The sequence below is a fragment of the Carassius gibelio genome, chromosome B21 (assembly GCF_023724105.1).
Source record: "Carassius gibelio isolate Cgi1373 ecotype wild population from Czech Republic chromosome B21, carGib1.2-hapl.c, whole genome shotgun sequence".
Classification (NCBI taxonomy): Eukaryota; Metazoa; Chordata; class Actinopteri; order Cypriniformes; family Cyprinidae; genus Carassius; species Carassius gibelio.
This window is the reverse complement of record NC_068416.1, coordinates 26495716-26515132: the sequence shown is the minus strand read 5'-3', so window position 1 is coordinate 26515132 and position 19417 is coordinate 26495716. Positions and strand designations below refer to the sequence as shown.

Below are 19417 nucleotides of genomic sequence, written 5' to 3'. Positions count from 1 at the left end.
CCGATCAAAAAGGCAGACATGGTTTTATGTTTAGACGTAAAAAGACAGTATAATTCATTATAATCAGTAATTATGTCCCCACTGGATGGAACAAATGCCTCATTTGTAATGGGTTTTATTGTTTTTGTCTTGTCGCGCAAGTGTTGACTTGGACATAGCATCACAGTATGACAAGGGGCGTAACCTTTCTGTTACACGCTTGAGGTATTCAGCCAATCACAACGCACCATAAAGCAGGCCAATCAGAGCACACCTCACTTTTCAGAACACTGAGCTTTGTAAAAATCGACATGTTTCAGAAAGGCGGGGCATAGAGGAGAAACAATAATGTACAGTATGTTGAAAATAATGTTTTTTTACACTTAAACTGCATAAACTCATTGCATTAAACCAAATAATGTTATTTTTTAGCAATGTCATATGACCCCTGTAAAATATACCATCTTTTTGTTGTTTCTACGTTAATTTGGAGATTCAGTGTGAAATTGCAAGCCCAAAAAGTGCTCTTATTTAAAAAATGTGCAATTATAAATATATGTTTATATTCCCCCTGCTGAAAGTGCCTGCCTTTATCATGTCCACCAGAGGTTAAGAGAGGTCAGAAAGGAATCAGGTGGAAAACACCGTTGAGTCCCATCTGACCGTAAACAGGCCCGAGGTCACATGTGTTGTACACTTTTTACACACAAACCCGGAAGTTAGCCAACACAATCAGCTGGCTGAATCTGATGCATTATTTCAAATGGGGAATTCAATCTCATTTTATTTATGAACAACACTGAACTACAAAATGACTAATATTTAATATGTTGTGACTAAGACAAGCACTTAAAAGGAGGAACAAACTTCTAGATAAATCTGATTTTAGTAACACGCTGGTGGATGTGAAGCGATAAGAAGGAAATTCTGCAAAAAATAGCATCATTGCACATTCTTATCAGCAAATATATAAACAACAATGAATCATTTTACAAAGTAACATTGAATAGGAAAGCAAAAGTTTCAACCAAAAAAAGATTATTCACTGGAAAATAAAACTGGCTTAATATGTCCTCAACCTCAGGCTATCTAAGAAGTACATAAGTATATTTCTTCATAAGAGCAGATTTGGAACTTACTCATCAATGGATGCTCTGCAGTGAATGGGTGCCGTCAGAACGAGAGTCCAAACAGCTGATGAAAACATCACAATAATCCACACCAATCCAGTAAGTAACATCTCATAAGGCAAACAGCTGTGTTTGTGAGAAACAAATCCATCATCAAGACATTTTTAAATGCTTCTAGCCAAAATACAAGTTTTCTGTCCATAATATTGCTTTTAAGTCGTCTCATCTGAATCAGGAGAGAAATCTGCACCGATCAAGCACCGTTTACAAGCTTAAACAGTTTTAAATAAATAAAAGCTGCAAATACAAGGTAAACAAATGGCTGGGTTTTAATGGGAGAGACAATCGGAGGTGGACTTTTTCACTGGAGGAAGAATGATTGGATGGTTTAAAGATAAAATCATGGTAATGATGCATTTGTTTATAAATGTGCAGCTTTTGGTTTCACAAGATGTGAACTGATGGACTGGAGGGGTGTGGATTACTTGTGGATTATTGTGATGTTTTTATCGACTCTCATTCTGACGGCACCCATTCACTGCAGAGGATCTTTTGGTGACTGCTACATTTCTCCAAATTTGATGAAGAAACAAACTCAACTACATCTTGGGTGGGTGTGTCACCCTGTGGGTGATTTTTTATGCAATTGACAAATGTACTCCTGAAATTTTTATTCAGTTTACAAAATAATACCGGGAGTTTGAGGGGGTTTATCCCTCCCAAACTTTGCATACATGCGGTTTCGGTACCATAGTTTAAACCAGAAAGAACAACAAAAGTGCCATTGTTCCTTTTTTGGTTGCTTTGTTTTTTTAAGTCTTGTTGAACTAGGAATTAGGAAATATCAGTGGTTCGGAGACATGGGGAATCCCTCCGTGCCCACACACTTCTGTCCTGCTAAAACAAGTTTGGCTGTGTGTCGAGTAATCTGAAATGTCTTTCAAGAGTTTCATTAGAGACAAAATATTATTTTATTTGACTAAATAAATCTAATTACCTTGAGCGATCAGCTCATAATAAGGAAATTGACTCTGATCTGGATGAGCACCACTACAGGAACACAAAAATCATATGGAAATGTTAAATAATACATGTAAAAATGACGTTTATTGGTGTTGCATTGGGTTGGAAAACACACAAAAAAAGTTATTTTTAAGAGTCAAATCAGGCAGAAATTACACTTTAACTCTGATGCAGGTGTCATCTATCTTTAAAAAATATTTGAATTATTTTGGATATGATGTAACATCATGGGCAGTGACCTTTGACCCTTTATTATAATCAATTTAACAACATTTGTTTTGTTTTTTAATCTGCTATTTCATTGCACAGAGATTAACTCATAATTTAGGAAGAAAACATAATATTCATGCAAAAAATGGTATTACTTTGTAATATAACATTACATGCACCAAAGGATTAAAGTAATGCATGCACTGTATGTCAGTGACTTTCACTTTCAATATGTTTAATGTTTAATTTTTGTAATGTGTAATTTCCTCTCAAAGACCGTTATCTGTCAAAGCTTGAAATTATTTCATCCGTTTGAGCTCCAGAATTAGTTTCTTCTTTAATGCTTAAGTTAAAAAGGCATCCTGCGCAAGTGCAATAGCTGAAAAAGTTCATCCAAATAACACTCAGACATTTTATTTTGGCCTCCCTTTTCGGGAAACATGTACTTCCCTTTTTTTTTTTACTCACTGCCAGTTAAAGCAGAGTGTTTTCTCAGAAATGCGAGTTAATCCTGTTCAGACTCGAAGCAAAATAAAAGTGAAACAAAGAGCTCGCTCTCTTCATGAAAAGACTTGTGCAATGCTTGTGCATTCATCAAACATGTCAATCCGAGCTGCTTAAATGCAACAAAACAAAAAACCCAAACGATTCTAAAAGAGTCAATAATGACCACAACTAACGTTTTCACTTTCAGTTTTTTGTTCTTCAAACAAAAGCAGCACATTTTACATCGATAAACAAAAAGAAAGTGTGTTGTTGTTACAGAAAGTTTGAAGTAAATCTAAACGAGAAGTTGCGTTTTGCACGATCAGAGTTAATGATCGGACAGAAGAAAGGGTAGTTATGGTTAGTTTGTAACTATATTTCGCTGAAAGCATGCAAATCAGATCTGTGCTTATTCCTGTAACAGTTAAACCATATGCATTATTGACTGATAAGAAGTGCACAAGATTGTGTAAATAAAACATTTCACAAGAAAAAGTCATTTCAGATTTTCTACTCCAAGCTTTCACGTTTAAGACGATGTGTTGCTTGCAGTTTCTTCGTTATTATCATAAGTGCAAATAGTTTCTATATGATTTGTTTGTGTCTACAGTGATAAGGCTAAGTAACCGTGATCTCATTTCTCTTTTCCTGTACTTGGTCTTTGAAATATACAACTGAATTCAAGTATTGTGAAATGGTTTGATCTCCTGCCAGATGAGTCTGCTTTACCAAAAGTCTGATTATAACAAATTCCCAAGAAACGAAAGGCAGCTCCATCATCCGGCTTTGTTGAATTTGCAACACAAAAGAGCAAAACCACAGTCTGTGCGAATATAAAATGTATAGGATTTCATGATCCAGAATTTTCCGGTTTCTGAATGAGCTGTAATACTGTCCTGACGTTTTTCTCCAGAGCTGGACATTTTCCAGGATGTGATGTGATTAACACCCGGCACGTCTGCCGCTCTGTTAGAAAGCATTCGAGTGTTTCATCCAGGTCCTTGTTTCCCTCTTCATATCCGTCCAGTATGAGCAAACAGTCTCTCGAGCCCAGAAGAGTCTCTCTGAGCTCTGACACGTCTAGTGGTTTTTCATAAGAAACGCTGGATTTTATCGCCTGGAAAAAGTCTCCTTTCGCTCGGCTACAGTCCACCTGGAAAACCAGCTGGAGCCGGCGGATGTTGAAGGGGTCTGTCGCGGTCCTCTCTGCCCAGCAGGACGACAGGATTTGGGCTACGCTGGTTTTCCCGCAGCCTGGTTCTCCAAGCAGAAGGATCATTTCTTTCTTATCGGGCAGGATTGAGCTGATGTTTAGAGATCGGCCTTCTCTGGAATCGAGAGGGAGAGATCATGTGGTTTAACAAGGAAATCAATGAGCAATGCGTGTTATTGTGGTCTGTTAATCAGCCAGAGCTGTGTTTTTCAACAGTTCACTGGAAACACTTATGACTTACTCAAACTCCTATGTATATATATTTCAAAGTGGTGTGAAAAAGTGTTTTTTAAATTTTTTTGCATGTTTGTCACACTTGAATGTTTCAGATCAAACAAATTTAAATATTAGTAAAAGAGAACTCGAGATGCAGTTTTTAAATGAAGGTTTTTATTATTAAGGGAAAGTGTTTGCCCCATAAAGCAACAACTGCAATCAAGCGATAACTTGCAATATAAAATAGATATTGCAATAGATAACTTGAGTCACATTGGAGGGTTTTCGAGCATGAACCGCCTTTGCTCAATAGGATTCAACTCAGGTACAAGTGTTTTATTGTTTTATGGCAGCTGGCATCCAACGTTAAGGTGCATTACCGCTACCTACTATACTGGAGTGTGGACCAGAGTGCCTAATATATATACTATATTAAAATAAAATAAAAAAAGTCTACTTCACTTTGTCAGGCAAGTCCTATTTAAGAGATTTGTTGATTGGGAACATGTGTGGCAGTAATCAGGCCTGGTGGGGCTAGAGAAACTGAACTCAGGTGTGATAAACCACAGTTTTAACACTACTTCACAGAGGTCCTTGTAGTTTGGGATTTTGTTTTCCCTTAATAGTAAAAACCTTCATTTACAAACTGCATGTTGTGTTTACTTGTGTTATCTTTGACTAATATTTAAATTTGTGAAACATTAAAGTGTGACAAACATGCAAAAAAATAATAAATCAGGAAGGGGGCCAACACACACACACACATAAAGGAAATATGCTCTCTCTCTCTCTCTCTCTCTCTCTCTCTCTCCCTCGCTTTATTGCACATATATTAAAACAATTAAAATGTATAAATATATGCATTAAAAATAAAAATAAATAAATAAATAAATAAATGTACACATTTAAATACTTTAAAATTTAAAAATAAAAAAGTGTTAAATACTTAAAACAAATAAATAGAAATACTAACTGTTTTAAATATATAAAATAATATAAAAAAATTATAAATAAAAAGATTAAACAAACTAATAATTAATTACATAAAATTAAATAACACTACATTGTAAAATACCGATAAAATAATAAAATAAGTAAATGAATAAAGAAAAGAAAATACAGAATACACTGGTTTGGCATCCAATTAACAGTTCAGAATTATTTTTTTTATTCTTATTTAGAAATGTCCTTTTTTTTCTTAATGGACATCTCATGATAACACTAAAACTGATAGTTCACAATGCAAAAAAATAAAAATAATAATAATATTTATTTTGTCTTTTTTTGTTATAATATTATCATTCCATTAAATGTCTATTAATTAAGAAAAAACATTAAATGAATATAAATTTACTTAAGAAAGAACGTGACTTAAGGGGTGAGAAAAATAATCATTGTTTTCCCCTTGAATTCATTCTTCTTTCCCAACCGAGAGATATTTTTCTTGTTTAATTCTGATCAGAAAGCAAGGCTCAAGTCTCAAATCTTGATTTGACCAAAAGATAATTGCACTGGAAAATGACAAAAATACTTATTCCTAAGGTTCATTTAAGGTTCACTGCAAGCTCATCAGTCAGGGCGAGTGTGTGAACTTTGTTCTTACAGACAGTAATCAGTTTGTTTTTTATATTTTTAGGAGGTTTCCTGTCATGTGTTAGTGTGTGATTGAACACATGAGTGACTCTTCTCATTATTTATGCCGAATTCATCATTCCCTCATATCAATCACTCACTTACTTGCTGAGGAGAGCATATGAAGCAAGTCTGCTGTTCATCTCAGCGCTTGTGTCCAGCTCTGAATACTGTTGAATAAGCGCGCTCCTCAAAGATTTTTCTGCTGTTTCTGCACAAATGAAAGACAATCAGAGTCACAAGAGCAGCAACATGCAGGACTTTTTCCATTTGACTAATGCTCACGTTAACACATTTATAACAGGCTTCAGTGATTCACAATCACATGAAACCTCCAGATGTGCTTCAGAATGTGCAGTAGACACTTTTATTATTTGCTGTTCAGGAAACGAGATAGATTACAGTACATTACAGTGTTGTTGCATTCTGGGATAAAGGCCTCAAGGGAAATGGTCATACAGTACTTACAGATTCTACTGAACTCAACAGAAGTCATTTAATCATTAACTCTGCATTATTATTATTATTATTATTATTACAGGAAATGCTTTACCTTCTGAGCTTATGTCACATGCTTGCGACCTGTTCTCGTTCACGGTCAGTAAAGCTGAATGAAAAAGAAAAATTATCAATAAATGGATAGTAATGGATATAAGTTTATTGTGTTAAGGGCAGGGTTATCGTTAAATAAAACTAAAGCATAACCATAAAAACAAATGTTTTAATTACTTGGATTAGAATAAACCTTAACAACAACATATATAAAAACATAAACTTTTTATTTAGTATAACTTGCTGTGCAGAACTATCTAAAACTGAAATAAAAATGAATAAAAACTAAGACCAAATAAATAAATAACTCATAAAAGTGACAAAAAAGCAAAAAAAAAAAAAAAAAAATTACTTAAGCTTTCAGATTGAAATGAAAACAGAAAACATAAAATAAAAATATATTCAAAAAATGTAGCTGTAATAGTAAAATAACACTTGTTGAAGTAAAAAAAATAAATAAATAAATAAATGTGTATATCATGCTAAATATATGTTGTTAACTGTTTGAACCAATTAATAAATACATATAAATAAAAACATATATACAGTATATATCAAAATAAGTCTCTAAATCCTATCATTGATATATTTATGCGAAAATATTTAAGTCAATGTCATATTCTCGGTGCATGCTTTCAACACACACACACACACACACACACACACACACAAACACACACACATATATATATATATATATATATATATATATATATATATATATATATATATATATATATATATATATATATATATATATATATATATATATATATACAGTGTTGGGGAAAGTTACTTTTAAAAGTGATGCATTACAATATTGTGTTACTTCCTAAAAAATAACTAATTACGCTACTTAGTTACTTTTTATGGAAAGTAATGTGTTACATTACTTTTGCGTTACTTTCGCGTAACTTTTTAAATATGAGCAGGGCTTGATTTTTTTAAATATAAGAACAAGAAGTTCTATTTATAGCAAATATAAAAGCCCTTCGACACCAAAAGTGTAATGAATAAACCTCAGTCTGAAGGAAAAGTAAATTCACGTCTGTACAGTAGAACACAAGAGAAGAAGATACAACACTCTTTAGCAATAAAACAACAATAAAACACGATTATTAGTTTATCTAAAGCCATTTTAGATTCTTAGTACAGTTGAACTACAGCAGCAAAGACATTAGTTAATAAAATGGGATTAGATAAATTTGCGTTATTCAACATGTTTAATTATTGCAGTTTGGTGTCTTATTCGGAGTTTGCATTTCATTGTTTTAATTCATTTTGATGTTTTTTGTGATTAGGATGAATTAATGCATATGCAAATTTAATCTGGTGTCACTGTTTTGAAAAAGTAACTCAGACTTTTTCTTGTAAATTAAAAAGTAATGTGTTAACTTATAGTTACTTGAAAAAAGTAATCTGATTATAACACTACATGTATATATATATATATACACACAGTCTATATTTACAGTGCCTTTACAGTAACGTTTTGTTGTCATATCGTATAAAAAGCATAAACAGTTCCCGTTCTGGAAATGATGTCAGTTTGTAAAGAAACTCACAGTCAGTGGTGGCAGAGGATGAGTGTGGAAACAGGAAAGCACATTGAGATGATTCATTACGTCTGTTTTTCTGACCTGGGAATAGATCAAGATAGAGGTCACGTACACATTTGTTATCATAATTTATTAGAATTCACCCATGGTTGCACATAAAAAGAGGACATGAAACAGCGTTTTTGCATAGTAATGGTTTTATGATCGTATCATCAGCTGTTGACAGACACTAAAAAGCTTCTTCTAAGCATTCAGCGCAAGGATTCGTGTAATAGACAAATGATTTTTCCATTGCCAGGAGTATTTCAGTAAAATGTTTAGTCAGGAAACCTAAAAAAGTGCTTCATCTTGAAGGTCAGATAAGGTATAAATCGTATTATTAAACCAGCACGTTTCCCTTCACATGATGCCAGTGTCTGAGCAGATTTTAAAACCTAAAGCCTTTTCAATGAATGTTTGCAGTATTTACCCGTGACAAAACCTGGTGCTTTTTTTTTTTGCAGATACTGAAGATTAACAAACGGGAATCAGTGTTTGCATGCGCTTTGTATCGTCACGTGCCGCTGCTGAACCACTAAACCTGTCTAATCAATCATGGCCTGATCTGGAAGCTTATTTATCAGAATTAGGAGTTTCGCAATTCATACTTTTTCCTGACAATTGTGAGTTGAAGTCTCACAGTTTGGATTTTCCTCACCATTTGGTATTTATTTCACATAATTCATACATTTCTGTCACAAGTACAAGTTTAAATCTTAATTCAGACAGTTCTTCCTCACTATTGTGAGTTTGAATCTCACAATTCAGACTTTATTCTCACATTCGTAAGGCCGTTCTCCTCACTATTGCGAGGTTATGTCTCACATTGGCAGAAACTCAGCACTTTTTCTCACTTTTGCGAGTTTATATAATCAAAATTCTGACTTTACTCTAACTATTGCTAATTTATATTTGCAATTCTGACTTTTTCTCTCAGGATTATGAGTTTATGTCTTTACATTTGCAATTCTTACTTTTCCTGTACAATTGCGAGATTACTTCTCACAATTTGGATTTTTTTTCCTCACCATTGCGAGTTTATTTCGCGTAACTCATACATTTGTCTAAGTTTAAATCTTAATTCAAACATTTTTTCCTCACTATTGAAAGTTTATGTCTCACAACTGCAAATTATAAACTCACAATTTGGATTTATTTCTGAAAATTCCAACGTTACATCTCACAAATCGGACATTTTTTTTCAGATTTTTCCGATGTGGATTTTTTACTCACAATTATAATTTTACACCTTGCAATTCTTGCACCTTTTTCTCACTTTTGCGAGTTTATATTTCACAACTCAATTTGACTTTACTCTTACTATAGCCAATTTATATCTTGCAATTCTGACGTTTTCTCTCAGAAGTATGAGTTTATATCTCGTGATTGTACGCTTATTTTGCCGTTCAGACTTTTTCCTGACAATCTTTCTGATAGTTCTCACTGTTTATATGTTTTGCGGTTCTCTACTTTTCTCACAATTGTGATTTCATATCTCACAATTCAGATTTCTCACTATTAAACTTCTGAAACGAGTAAAAAATCTTGTTATACGTGAAAGAGTAGGCATTATATATTTGATGAAAGGTTTTAAAATAGTGCTATGCTACACTGTTGTCACATGACCACATATAGAAATAGCTAGAGTAGCGTGTTAGTGTGTTATATATGAACATAGCCCGAAATCCTGTCTGTTAGTATGGCATACAGCGACAGTCACTATATTCGGGTAGGTCAGTGTCAGGGTAATAAGGGTATTTCTCTGGGTCATTCCTGTTTCTGCACGTTCTAGTTTCATAATGCCACAGAGACAGAAGTTCAGATCTGTGCTCTTGCAGATGCTGAATAAACTGGGGATTCCTTCTTTACACGCTGTTCGATATCATACGGTGCTGACTCACATGACTACTCTCGAAAATAAACAACAGATCAATCAAGCACATCTACACTGGGTACTCCTCAAATCAGCTGACCATATCTGATTGAGACGCGGTACGAATCGACATGAAAACAGTAAACAAGTCACAGAATCATCTGGAATATTACAGATGTGATGTCATGCTACTGTGTTAAAAACCAGGGGATTGACACATGTGCAGGGTACTCCAAGGTACTTCAAATAATACAATGCTTTAAAAAAATGGTATTACCATAGTATATATATATATATAAAAAAACAAACTAAATGTATAATGGTACATTGAAGAAAGGGAAATATTTGTGACCCTGGACCACAAAACCAGTCATAAGGGTCAATTTTTTATAATTGAGATTTCTACATAATTTGAAAGTTAAATAAATAATATTAGTTTTGTAAGGATCAGACATTTTTTTGGACGAGATGCAATTATTTGAAAGTCTGGAATCTGAGCGTGCAAAAAAATTAAAACACTGAGAAAATCACCTTTAAAGTTGTACAAATGAAGTTCTTAGCAATGCATATTACTAATCAAAAATTAAAAATATTACATCAAAAACTTTTATATATTTATGGTAGGAAATTTACAAAATATTTTAATTGAACATGATCTCTAATCAATATCTTAATGATTTTTGGCATAAAAGCAAAATCTATAATTTTGACCCATACAATGTTTTTTTGGCTATTGCTACAAATATACCCCAGAGACTTCAGACTGTGCTCCAGAGTCACAAATGTGCAATGTAAATTACCATTTTTTCTCCAATGCAGAATTACACAGATGAAGACAATGGCTAACAGCACAAGGACCACGGCGACAATCCACACGTGCTGAGCAGAAGAGTGAGGAAGGAGGTCGTCTGTGAAGAGAGACAAATGCTGCCCTTAAATAAAAAGCTTAACAACATGCACATAATGTCTTTTCAGAAGTTGTCAAAAGAAAGTTATTATAATATATATATATTGTGCAACATATTGTGCAAACATTTCCTTAAACACTGAAAGATGCTAACTTGATTTAGGGTTTAAACATATGAATAAAATCTGCATCATTATGAGACTAATGGCTGCTGGAAAAACTGCAACAAAAGCACTCCTCCGCATTTATTTGAAACTGATGTTTTCCTTTTGTGCACGTCTTTGCCAACGCATTTCATATCACATACTCCCACATCAAGAAAAATCTGTCTCACAGAAACTATAAGCAATGGAAACAAGGGCAACTTTCAAATCTGTAGGCTGATACTCGCTCCTACAGAGATGAACTGACAGACTTTAGAAGTGCTACATACATTCAGAAACAAACACACATTTAGGCCTAGGTTTGAGACTACAATCCTCTGCAGTGAATGGGTGCCGTCAGAAAGAGAGTCCAAACAGCTGATAAAAACATCACAATAAATCCACATCAAGCCAATTCGTCAGTTAACATCCGGAGAACAGAAAAGCTGTGCGTTTGTAAATTCTTTAAGATGTTTTAATTCCAAACAGTTGCATCTTAACATACGAGTCTATAATACATAATAAAACTTCCTCTAGTGATCTTCTGTTGTCTCTTACATAAAAATCTACACACATATTTGTTTAGAGCTGTTTTGGCTTATAAACGGTGCTTGATCTATGCAGTTTTCACTACTGATTCAGATGAGACACTGGGAAAAAAAATCACTGGAAAATCAATTTTATGGATAGAGAACTTGAATTTTACCCAGAAGCAATGGTTTGAAGATAAAAACATTTTCATGATGGATTTGTTTCTTACAAACACAAAGCTTTTGTCTTTTCAAGATGTTAAGTGACGAACTGGAGTGCTGTTTGGACTCTCATTCTGACGGCACCCATTCACTGCAAAGCATCCTTTGGTTTGCAAATGATGGAAAGCTATATTTCTCCAAGTCTGTTCGGATGCTAGTCAACAAATCTCACCTGGGATGCTGAAGGTGACCGTCTCCCGGATCTCGCCCTTCACGAGGAAAGAGCAGGTGTAGTTATTGACGAGGTCTCGTTTCACCGTCAGCTTGCTGATGATGTGGAAGAGATCTTCATCTGTTGAGCGTGTGGTGCTGTCGGACCTCTCTGTGAGGTTTGTGTTCTGGCCATCGCTCCAGATAACCTGAGCGGACGGGAACCCCTGAGACTCACAGGAGAGCTCGACCTCATCCTGATCCGTCTTCATGGTGCTTTTCTTTACGGGAGTATAAGGAGCTGGAGACCATAAACAAGATATATAGATGAACTCACACCCAAAACAATCTGGTGAAAAAGTAGATATATTTGGAATAGCATTTTCAGTATTATTTTTGTAGTATGCAATATGCAAATTTCCTTTATGCATTGAACTCAAACCCAACCTGGATGACCTACAATGACATACCACTGTATCCATGATTTTTTATCTTTTGCTTCTTGGCAAATTATTTGATTAATAATAGTTTAGACATTTCTACACAAAATGTGATTAAAATGCACAATGGTGTTTATATTTGTAAGTTGCAACTCAATGCATTACACTGTATTGTGTACTATTGTGCATATTACTATATTATATTATACTAGCGTATAATTAGTGCTAACAAACGATTAATCGCGATTAATCGCAACCAAAATAAGTCTTTGTTTACATAATATATGTGCGTATGCTGATTATTTATAATGTACATATGAATACACATACAAACAGTATATAGTTTGAAAAATGTGCATGTATATATTCATATTCATATAGTTTTTATTATACATAAATATATTTAAATACATAAATATTAAATACAAACTAAATATTTTTCTGAAATATATACACGTGCATGAATGTGTGTGTGTTTATATATAAATAATAAATATACACAGTACACACACACATATTATGTAAACAAAAAAATGTATTTGCAATGCGATTAATTGCGATTAATCGTTTGACAGCACTATTTATAATACATAATATTTATTTATACATTCTGCATAATGACTCTCATTAAGGCCCCTAAATTAAACTATGCAAACCAACCAAATGACATGTTAAAAATGTTTCCAGCGATCCTGTTCCCTTTATGAGTTTGTTTGTGACGCTGAGTGTTTTGAAAGGCAAACGCACCTGTAACTTTGAGCGTGACTTGCTTGTAGTCTCCATCATCTCCCTCTTTCACGATGCACCGGTACATGCCTGAATCTTTTATCTGGAGCTTCTTCAAGTGCAGCACCGCTCTGTTTAGATCCAGCTGCTCGTGGATGAGCTGTGCACGTTTTATGAACGCAGCACTAGTGTAATTGTGGTTTTCTGTGCCTCTCTCCAGCCGATACACATCCACGGCCGGCTTCGGCTCGACTCGGCTCCATATGACAGTGAGGTCAGACAAACGTTTAACCTTGGAGAACAAGCACACTAGTTTGACATCTCCATGAAGCTCTGCCTCGTAATCGCTCTTCTCTAAACTGACTGTAAACAGGGCTGGAGGAAGACAGATGACAATCATCATCATCATTTTAGAGACATACACTTTATTTTGATCAAACTTTGGTGTTATCATTCAAAAACTACAATGATCACTTCGAAAATAGCTGGACTTAAAGTTTACCATTTACTATAACCTCCAAGTTAGGTACATTTACTAAAGTAGTTCTATTAACTTAAAAATATGGCTTCTAACAAAACTTCATATTTAATAATTGAACAATAATTTAGTCTGGGTTTTACACTGAAAAAAAAAGTCTGGTCTAGGATCTTCCTTGAAACATGGATTTTTTTACAGAGAATTAAATAATTAATTAAAGGTGAAAATGGCAGTAGAAAGACTAAAATAGCATTTTATTGTAAAACCTAACAAATAATTGTACTAAAACAGTATTGGAAATTCATTATTTAATATTATTATACTTAAAAGTGTACTACATTTTGGCTGAAACCATGATAGCCATGGTACACTTTCTAAAGGTCACTGTTTGAATTATTTATTCAAAACTGGAAGTGAAATGATCAAAGGAATTTTTTTATTGCTCAAATGTTGCTTTTTCATTTGAGGACGAGACTTGAGAGGAATTCTCAGTTATGATTTATGTATCAAAATTTGTCTCAAATGAGTCACTAGTCATTAATTAGTAATAATCTAAAGTTATAAAATGATTTTAGAGAGCAGGTCAGAGCATTTGATGGGAAATGTTCAAGCTCATTCTGAGATCTCTTCAAATATGAGCACAGTCTGAGACGACACTATGAAATTATGAAGCAGTTGAAAGATCATTTGTTTTGTTTAATCTAATTCATATCTAGGATAAACCATTGTTTGGCTGTTTCCAGATTGATCGTCCATCATCTAAAACAGAAAACAGGTAAGTGTGATGTATATATCAGTCCCACCTGATGCTGAGACGACAGGCCACAGCAGAGCCTGAAATACGACGACCAGCGTCCCCCTCATTGACCCCTGCAGGTAAACACAACACATCAACCTGATATCACAGAAAAACTGCTGAACTCAAGCCCAAACTGAGCCGGTTGTGAAGTGTTTGCATGTGTGTCTGGTCACTCATGACCACAATGATTCAGCAGTGAAGAACTTCTTGATTAACGAATGCCGCTAGACCAGAAATAACAACAATAAGTCACGAATATGCTGCTTTTAATAACTGTATACGAGTCAGATCTGAGGCATTGTTGTAGATGATTCATGAACTGATTCACACGTGGGAGAAAACCTAAAGAGCCCCAGGTAAAAAAAAATCTCACACAGGCAGAGAAATAAAGCAACGGTTCTTCCTCAGGAAGGTCCATCTCTTTCAGAGATTTACATATTACGACATTAAAGCTCTGACGTATATGTTCAGTACAGGAAATGTTCATAATGTAATGTGTATCATAATGAGTGATAACTCACACACAATTCATAAATGTTGTCCAATAGTAACTGTCAGTCAGAAGTTTCCATCTTTAACTTTATTCATTTAAATGCTTCTGTATGAAATGCATGATTTTAGTAGAGAAACATAAACGGACTAATTAGATAGATCATTTATTTAGTCTTCAGAGAGGAAATTAATTGTGTGTATACAACACATGTATAAGTGCCTTACAAGTACATACAAACTTGTCACAATACATTAACACACACACACACAATAATGTAATGACTTTTCCTCTTATTACTTGACCAGTGACTGAGTGAACACTTTGAGACTGGGAGGGATGATATAATCAGAAACGCTTCACTTGAATTTCAACACAAAGAAGCAGGAAACTAGGGACTCTGAAGCTGATTTCCCCAGGTTACTATGGTTCAAATGACAGGAAAAATATCGAGGGAGTTATTGGTGTGATAAAAAAAACCCATCACATTCTCACCTTAACCCACTTACAGAAAATGGCACAGCTTTGGGCAACCCGGGGTTAAGTGGCTGGAAAGCAAACCTCACTCACTGCCCTTTCATTTTTTTTCTTTTTTTGGTTTCAGTCAACAACCTCTTCGATATCAGCCCTAATCTACCACAAATATGTAATATCCAGTTAAGAACACTACAGTTACACAGATGGGTTTTCTAAAGATGATCAACTTTAGCCTAAATGAAGAAATTCATACTCATACACTTACAAAGCTGTCACTGAGGCATTACCCTTAAGGTGCATTATTAACCCTTTATAATGTTTCCTTAAAGGTACATACTTTAAAAGTACATCATATTACCTTTTGAAAAGGTACTGCCCCAGTAACAGTTTTGTAACTTTTTTTCTGAGAGTGTAGATCTGAACTAGAAGTATAAAACACCCAACTAATACTCTGTAGATTACTGTACAGTATGTCAGTATAGCTGAACAGCATTATTAAGGGTCTACATAGTGAAATATGAATAGAATATGGCACTGTCCATTACAAAATATTTTTGGTACTCCAAGGCAAAGACATGGTTTTACCATGGTCCATTGAAATTTTAAAATAATATTGAAATAACGAATGAATTAATTGATTAAATCTGAAATATTATCTCACTAGCTAAATAAATTGTAATTGTGGTACAACATCTAATGCCATGACACATCTAACAATGTAGTGGAATCTCGCTATCTGACAACAAAGAAATCAGCACATATGTATAAAAGGACAGAAAATATGACTGAACCTCCAGATACAGCATAACTCAATAAAATAAATTCTTCACTAGAATGTTTCTATTGCTGTTGACATCTATGACATTTCACACTTAACGTTCACACTTTCACACATCAGAGACCAACATACAGTATCTATGCACAAACACTACATTTTTTTTAAGTGCACCATATTGCAAAAATACATCAAAGTGCAGGAAACACAGGATGTTAAACCTGGGTGTTATCACACATAGTCAACAGCAGCAAGGCTGAAAATATAGCTACAACTTTAAAATTACAAAAACAAATAGTGAAACTCTATTTCCCAAATCATGACTGATTAATTAGCTCTATATCAATAGTAATATGAACTTACTTAACGCTGAGAGTCGCACATGAGCAGGCGTCTGTGAGCGGTGGAGGTTTGTTTTGATTCTGCGGGAGTGGATCAGCTGTAAACGCTTTTCAAGAGCGTGCGTGCGCTTCAGAGCTCGCTGCTGATTGGCTGCCTCCTAAAGACGAATCCGAGAAGCGCTCGAGAAAAGTCTCACGCGAGAAAAAGCTTCTAGTTCAGCTTCCCTTCGCAGCCACGAATACCGAGAATTGAATGACAGCACCGTTAAATCATCACTCCGTCCGGTAAACCACCACTGGAATCGACAATCAGATGACACCCGAAAGTCTCGTTTCCGGTGTGAATCAAATCTAATGAACGGAATTTAATAATAAACCGGCGAATTTATCTATAAACTGAACCGAGGCGAGAAAGAAGCGCTTTTAGCGACGCGACAGCGTAGGAGATGATATAAAAGTTAAATGATAGATAGATAGATAGATAGATAGATAGATAGATAGATAGATAGATAGATAGATAGATAGATAGATAGATAGATAGATAGATAGATAGATAGATAGATATACAGACAGACAGACAGACAGACAGACAGACAGACAGACAGACAGATAGATAGATAGATAGATAGATAGATATACAGACAGATAGATAGATAGATATACAGACAGATAGATATATATACAGACAGACAGACAGGCAGACAGACAGACAGATAGATAGATATACAGACAGATAGACAGACAGACAGATAGATAGATAGATAGATAGATAGATATACAGACAGATAGATAGATAGATAGATATACAGACAGATAGATATATATACAGACAGACAGACAGACAGACAGATAGATAGATATACAGACAGATAGACAGACAGACAGACAGACAGACAGATAGATAGATAGATAGCAATATTCTTACTTTGTCCAGAGTTCTCAGTCTGGTCTGCTTCTCCTGAACACTATACGAGTCTTCTGTCCCAATTTGACTTCTTTTGGGTGTTTCAGAAGACGTTTAACAGTTTCATTTTGAGAAGAGAAGATCCGAGAGGGAGTTATAGGAATTTAGTATCAGTTTCCAACAGTTCTCTCCAGATAAAACATCTGAAAACACTTCATGCTCTTGGATTGCAATGAAAACGTGTCATCACGTGTTTACTCACATCTTTTCCTTCCTTTCTTTGCATGTAATGAAAGTGAACTTCATTCCTTTAGAATGACCAAACAATGTCTATAGAATGTCATAACAGTCTATGAGACTCGTGCTCAAGATTGCAAGATTTCCTTTGTGTGAGGAACAGACAGATCTGTTAGTTATTATTGCATTTGAATTCATTTAAAGTTCAATAGCCACTCATGATCTATAGTGCAATGCTTTTTTGACTTGGATAAAGCATCTTATGACAGTAAATAATATCTGGGGATTAGTTCATAAGACTCAAGGTAAAAAAAAAACTAACAAAGCATGTGATTTCAATAGCACTGAATGGTGCTCATGTAACCCCCAGGACATTCTGGATCTTGTTTTGTTGGAAAATTTTGGTTGTGAACATCTTCCTGCTGGTATCAGAGCAATTAAATGGCATCACTGCAGTATGAATGAGATGTCTGGGTTTCCCTTCTTTATCCGGGGGACTGGAACTGGAGCACCATTTGAGATGTTATTTTTAAGGGGTTTTTTTTTTTCTTCACGGAAAGACACCTGATATGAAGCTTTAATTTTTTTTGGATTTTCTCTTTTTCTTCATGGAAAGACACCTGATATGATGAATTTTTGTTGTTGTTGTTTTTTTAGGTAAGACTGTTTGGTGGGACCATGTATCTTACCTGTAGATTACAGGTTGAGGGATATGAGAAAAACCCATGGGATTTTAACACACATTTGAACAAAACACAAGAAATACAAGCAATGGGCATTTAGAAGTTATTAAATTTTTTGTTATATACTTTGTTATATATTTGTTAATATATATATAAGTATATATCACACAATTGACCTGAATTGTTTTAAAAAAAAAATTTAATTGCATGAAGTAATTTCCAGATCTACGGATATGTTGTACACGTCCAGTAAAGCCAGTCGGTTTGAGAAAGTAATCGAGAGGTTTTGGTGTTTGATTCTTAGAGATGTGATGAGAATAAAAAGGAAGTTCTATATATTACACTGATGCGGTGGTGACTAAGATTTACTGTTAAGAATGAAGAGTTTCTCCCTCTTAAAAAGACACACAGTGCATCCATGAACTGAATGACTGCTGCGTGTGTTATCTTAGTCAAGGTGGAGATGTTTGTTTGACTCGGTCATTTGATCCTGTTGATGAAGCGCTTTAGTTTTCATGGGAGCCTAACTGATAATCATTTCTCTTTCTGTGTTTTCAGTCAACTCAGACTTTATTTGGCTCATTCTTTCATCAGTTTTCACCAGAGTCTTTACACAGTGTTGTCCACTAGATGGAGCGTTGTGAATGTAAAAGATCTTTCTTGGCAGATTCTGAGAAAGAATCAAGTCATTTCATAAGTACAATTCAGCAGGCAATGAATGATACAGAGCAAGTGGAAAACCAAAAACAAGAACATTACATTTGACATTTAACAGTTTACCAAAAGTACCAGTCTTTCAAATGAGGAAAAACAGAAGTATTTTAACAATATTAACAGTGCTAGAATTTGAAGAATAAGCCAGAAAAGAGAAGTGAAACTTGCAGAATAGATGAAAAAAATTAGAAAGTGTATGCTTTTTAAGTATATATGTTGTAAAAAAAAAAAAATACTGTATTTTGTGTAATACAACTCATTTTCACCATCTAGTGAAATTTTTAATTACATTAACAAGCTTCAAAAATAAAAATAAATAAATTGTCACACACCTTTATGCCATTACAAACATTTCTTCTGTGAAACTAAATATATGTTGTAAACAATACTGAGGTCCAAATAATATTTCTCAAAATATATTTTTGTGATCTGCAGAAGAAAAGCAACTCAAAGTTTGTAACATGAAAGAACTTTAATTTTTTAGTGAAG

At 34.4% G+C, this 19417-nt stretch overlaps 1 protein-coding gene across 3 annotated transcripts; it reads right to left on the bottom strand.

Annotated features, from left to right (window-relative positions):
• Positions 1-3018: 3018 nt before the first annotated feature.
• On the bottom strand, positions 3019-17485 carry si:ch211-241b2.5 (programmed cell death 1 ligand 1). 3 transcript variants are annotated; one of them, XM_052588366.1, is made up of 9 exons: positions 17316-17485; positions 14312-14378; positions 13052-13405; positions 11887-12165; positions 10713-10820; positions 8007-8081; positions 6443-6496; positions 5995-6100; positions 3019-4156 (listed from the first exon to the last, which is right to left on the bottom strand). In XM_052588366.1, the coding sequence occupies exons 2-9, from the start codon at positions 14370-14372 to the stop codon at positions 3679-3681; spliced, it is 1515 nt and encodes a 504-aa protein (XP_052444326.1). In that variant the 5' UTR covers positions 14373-14378; positions 17316-17485; the 3' UTR covers positions 3019-3678. The 3 variants fall into 3 exon arrangements, with proteins under 3 accessions (XP_052444326.1, XP_052444327.1, XP_052444325.1); XM_052588367.1 differs by lacking the exon at positions 17316-17485 and adding an exon at positions 16413-16934 and having other exon boundaries at positions 13052-13322; XM_052588365.1 differs by lacking the exon at positions 17316-17485 and adding an exon at positions 16413-16932.
• Between the last annotated feature and the right edge of the window lie 1932 nt (positions 17486-19417).

Excerpts from the sequence above, each read along its gene's own strand:
- si:ch211-241b2.5 (XM_052588366.1), bottom strand. The coding sequence starts at position 14,372 with ATGAGGGGGACGCTGGTCGTCGTATTTCAGGCTCTGCTGTGGCCTGTC. Across the intron at positions 10,821-11,886 it reads GGTCACCTTCAGCATCCCAG|ACGACCTCCTTCCTCACTCT; the intron begins GTGAGATTTGTT and ends CTCTCTTCACAG. Across the intron at positions 6,497-8,006 it reads ATCCTCTGCCACCACTGACT|CTTTACTGACCGTGAACGAG; the intron begins GTGAGTTTCTTT and ends TTTTTCATTCAG.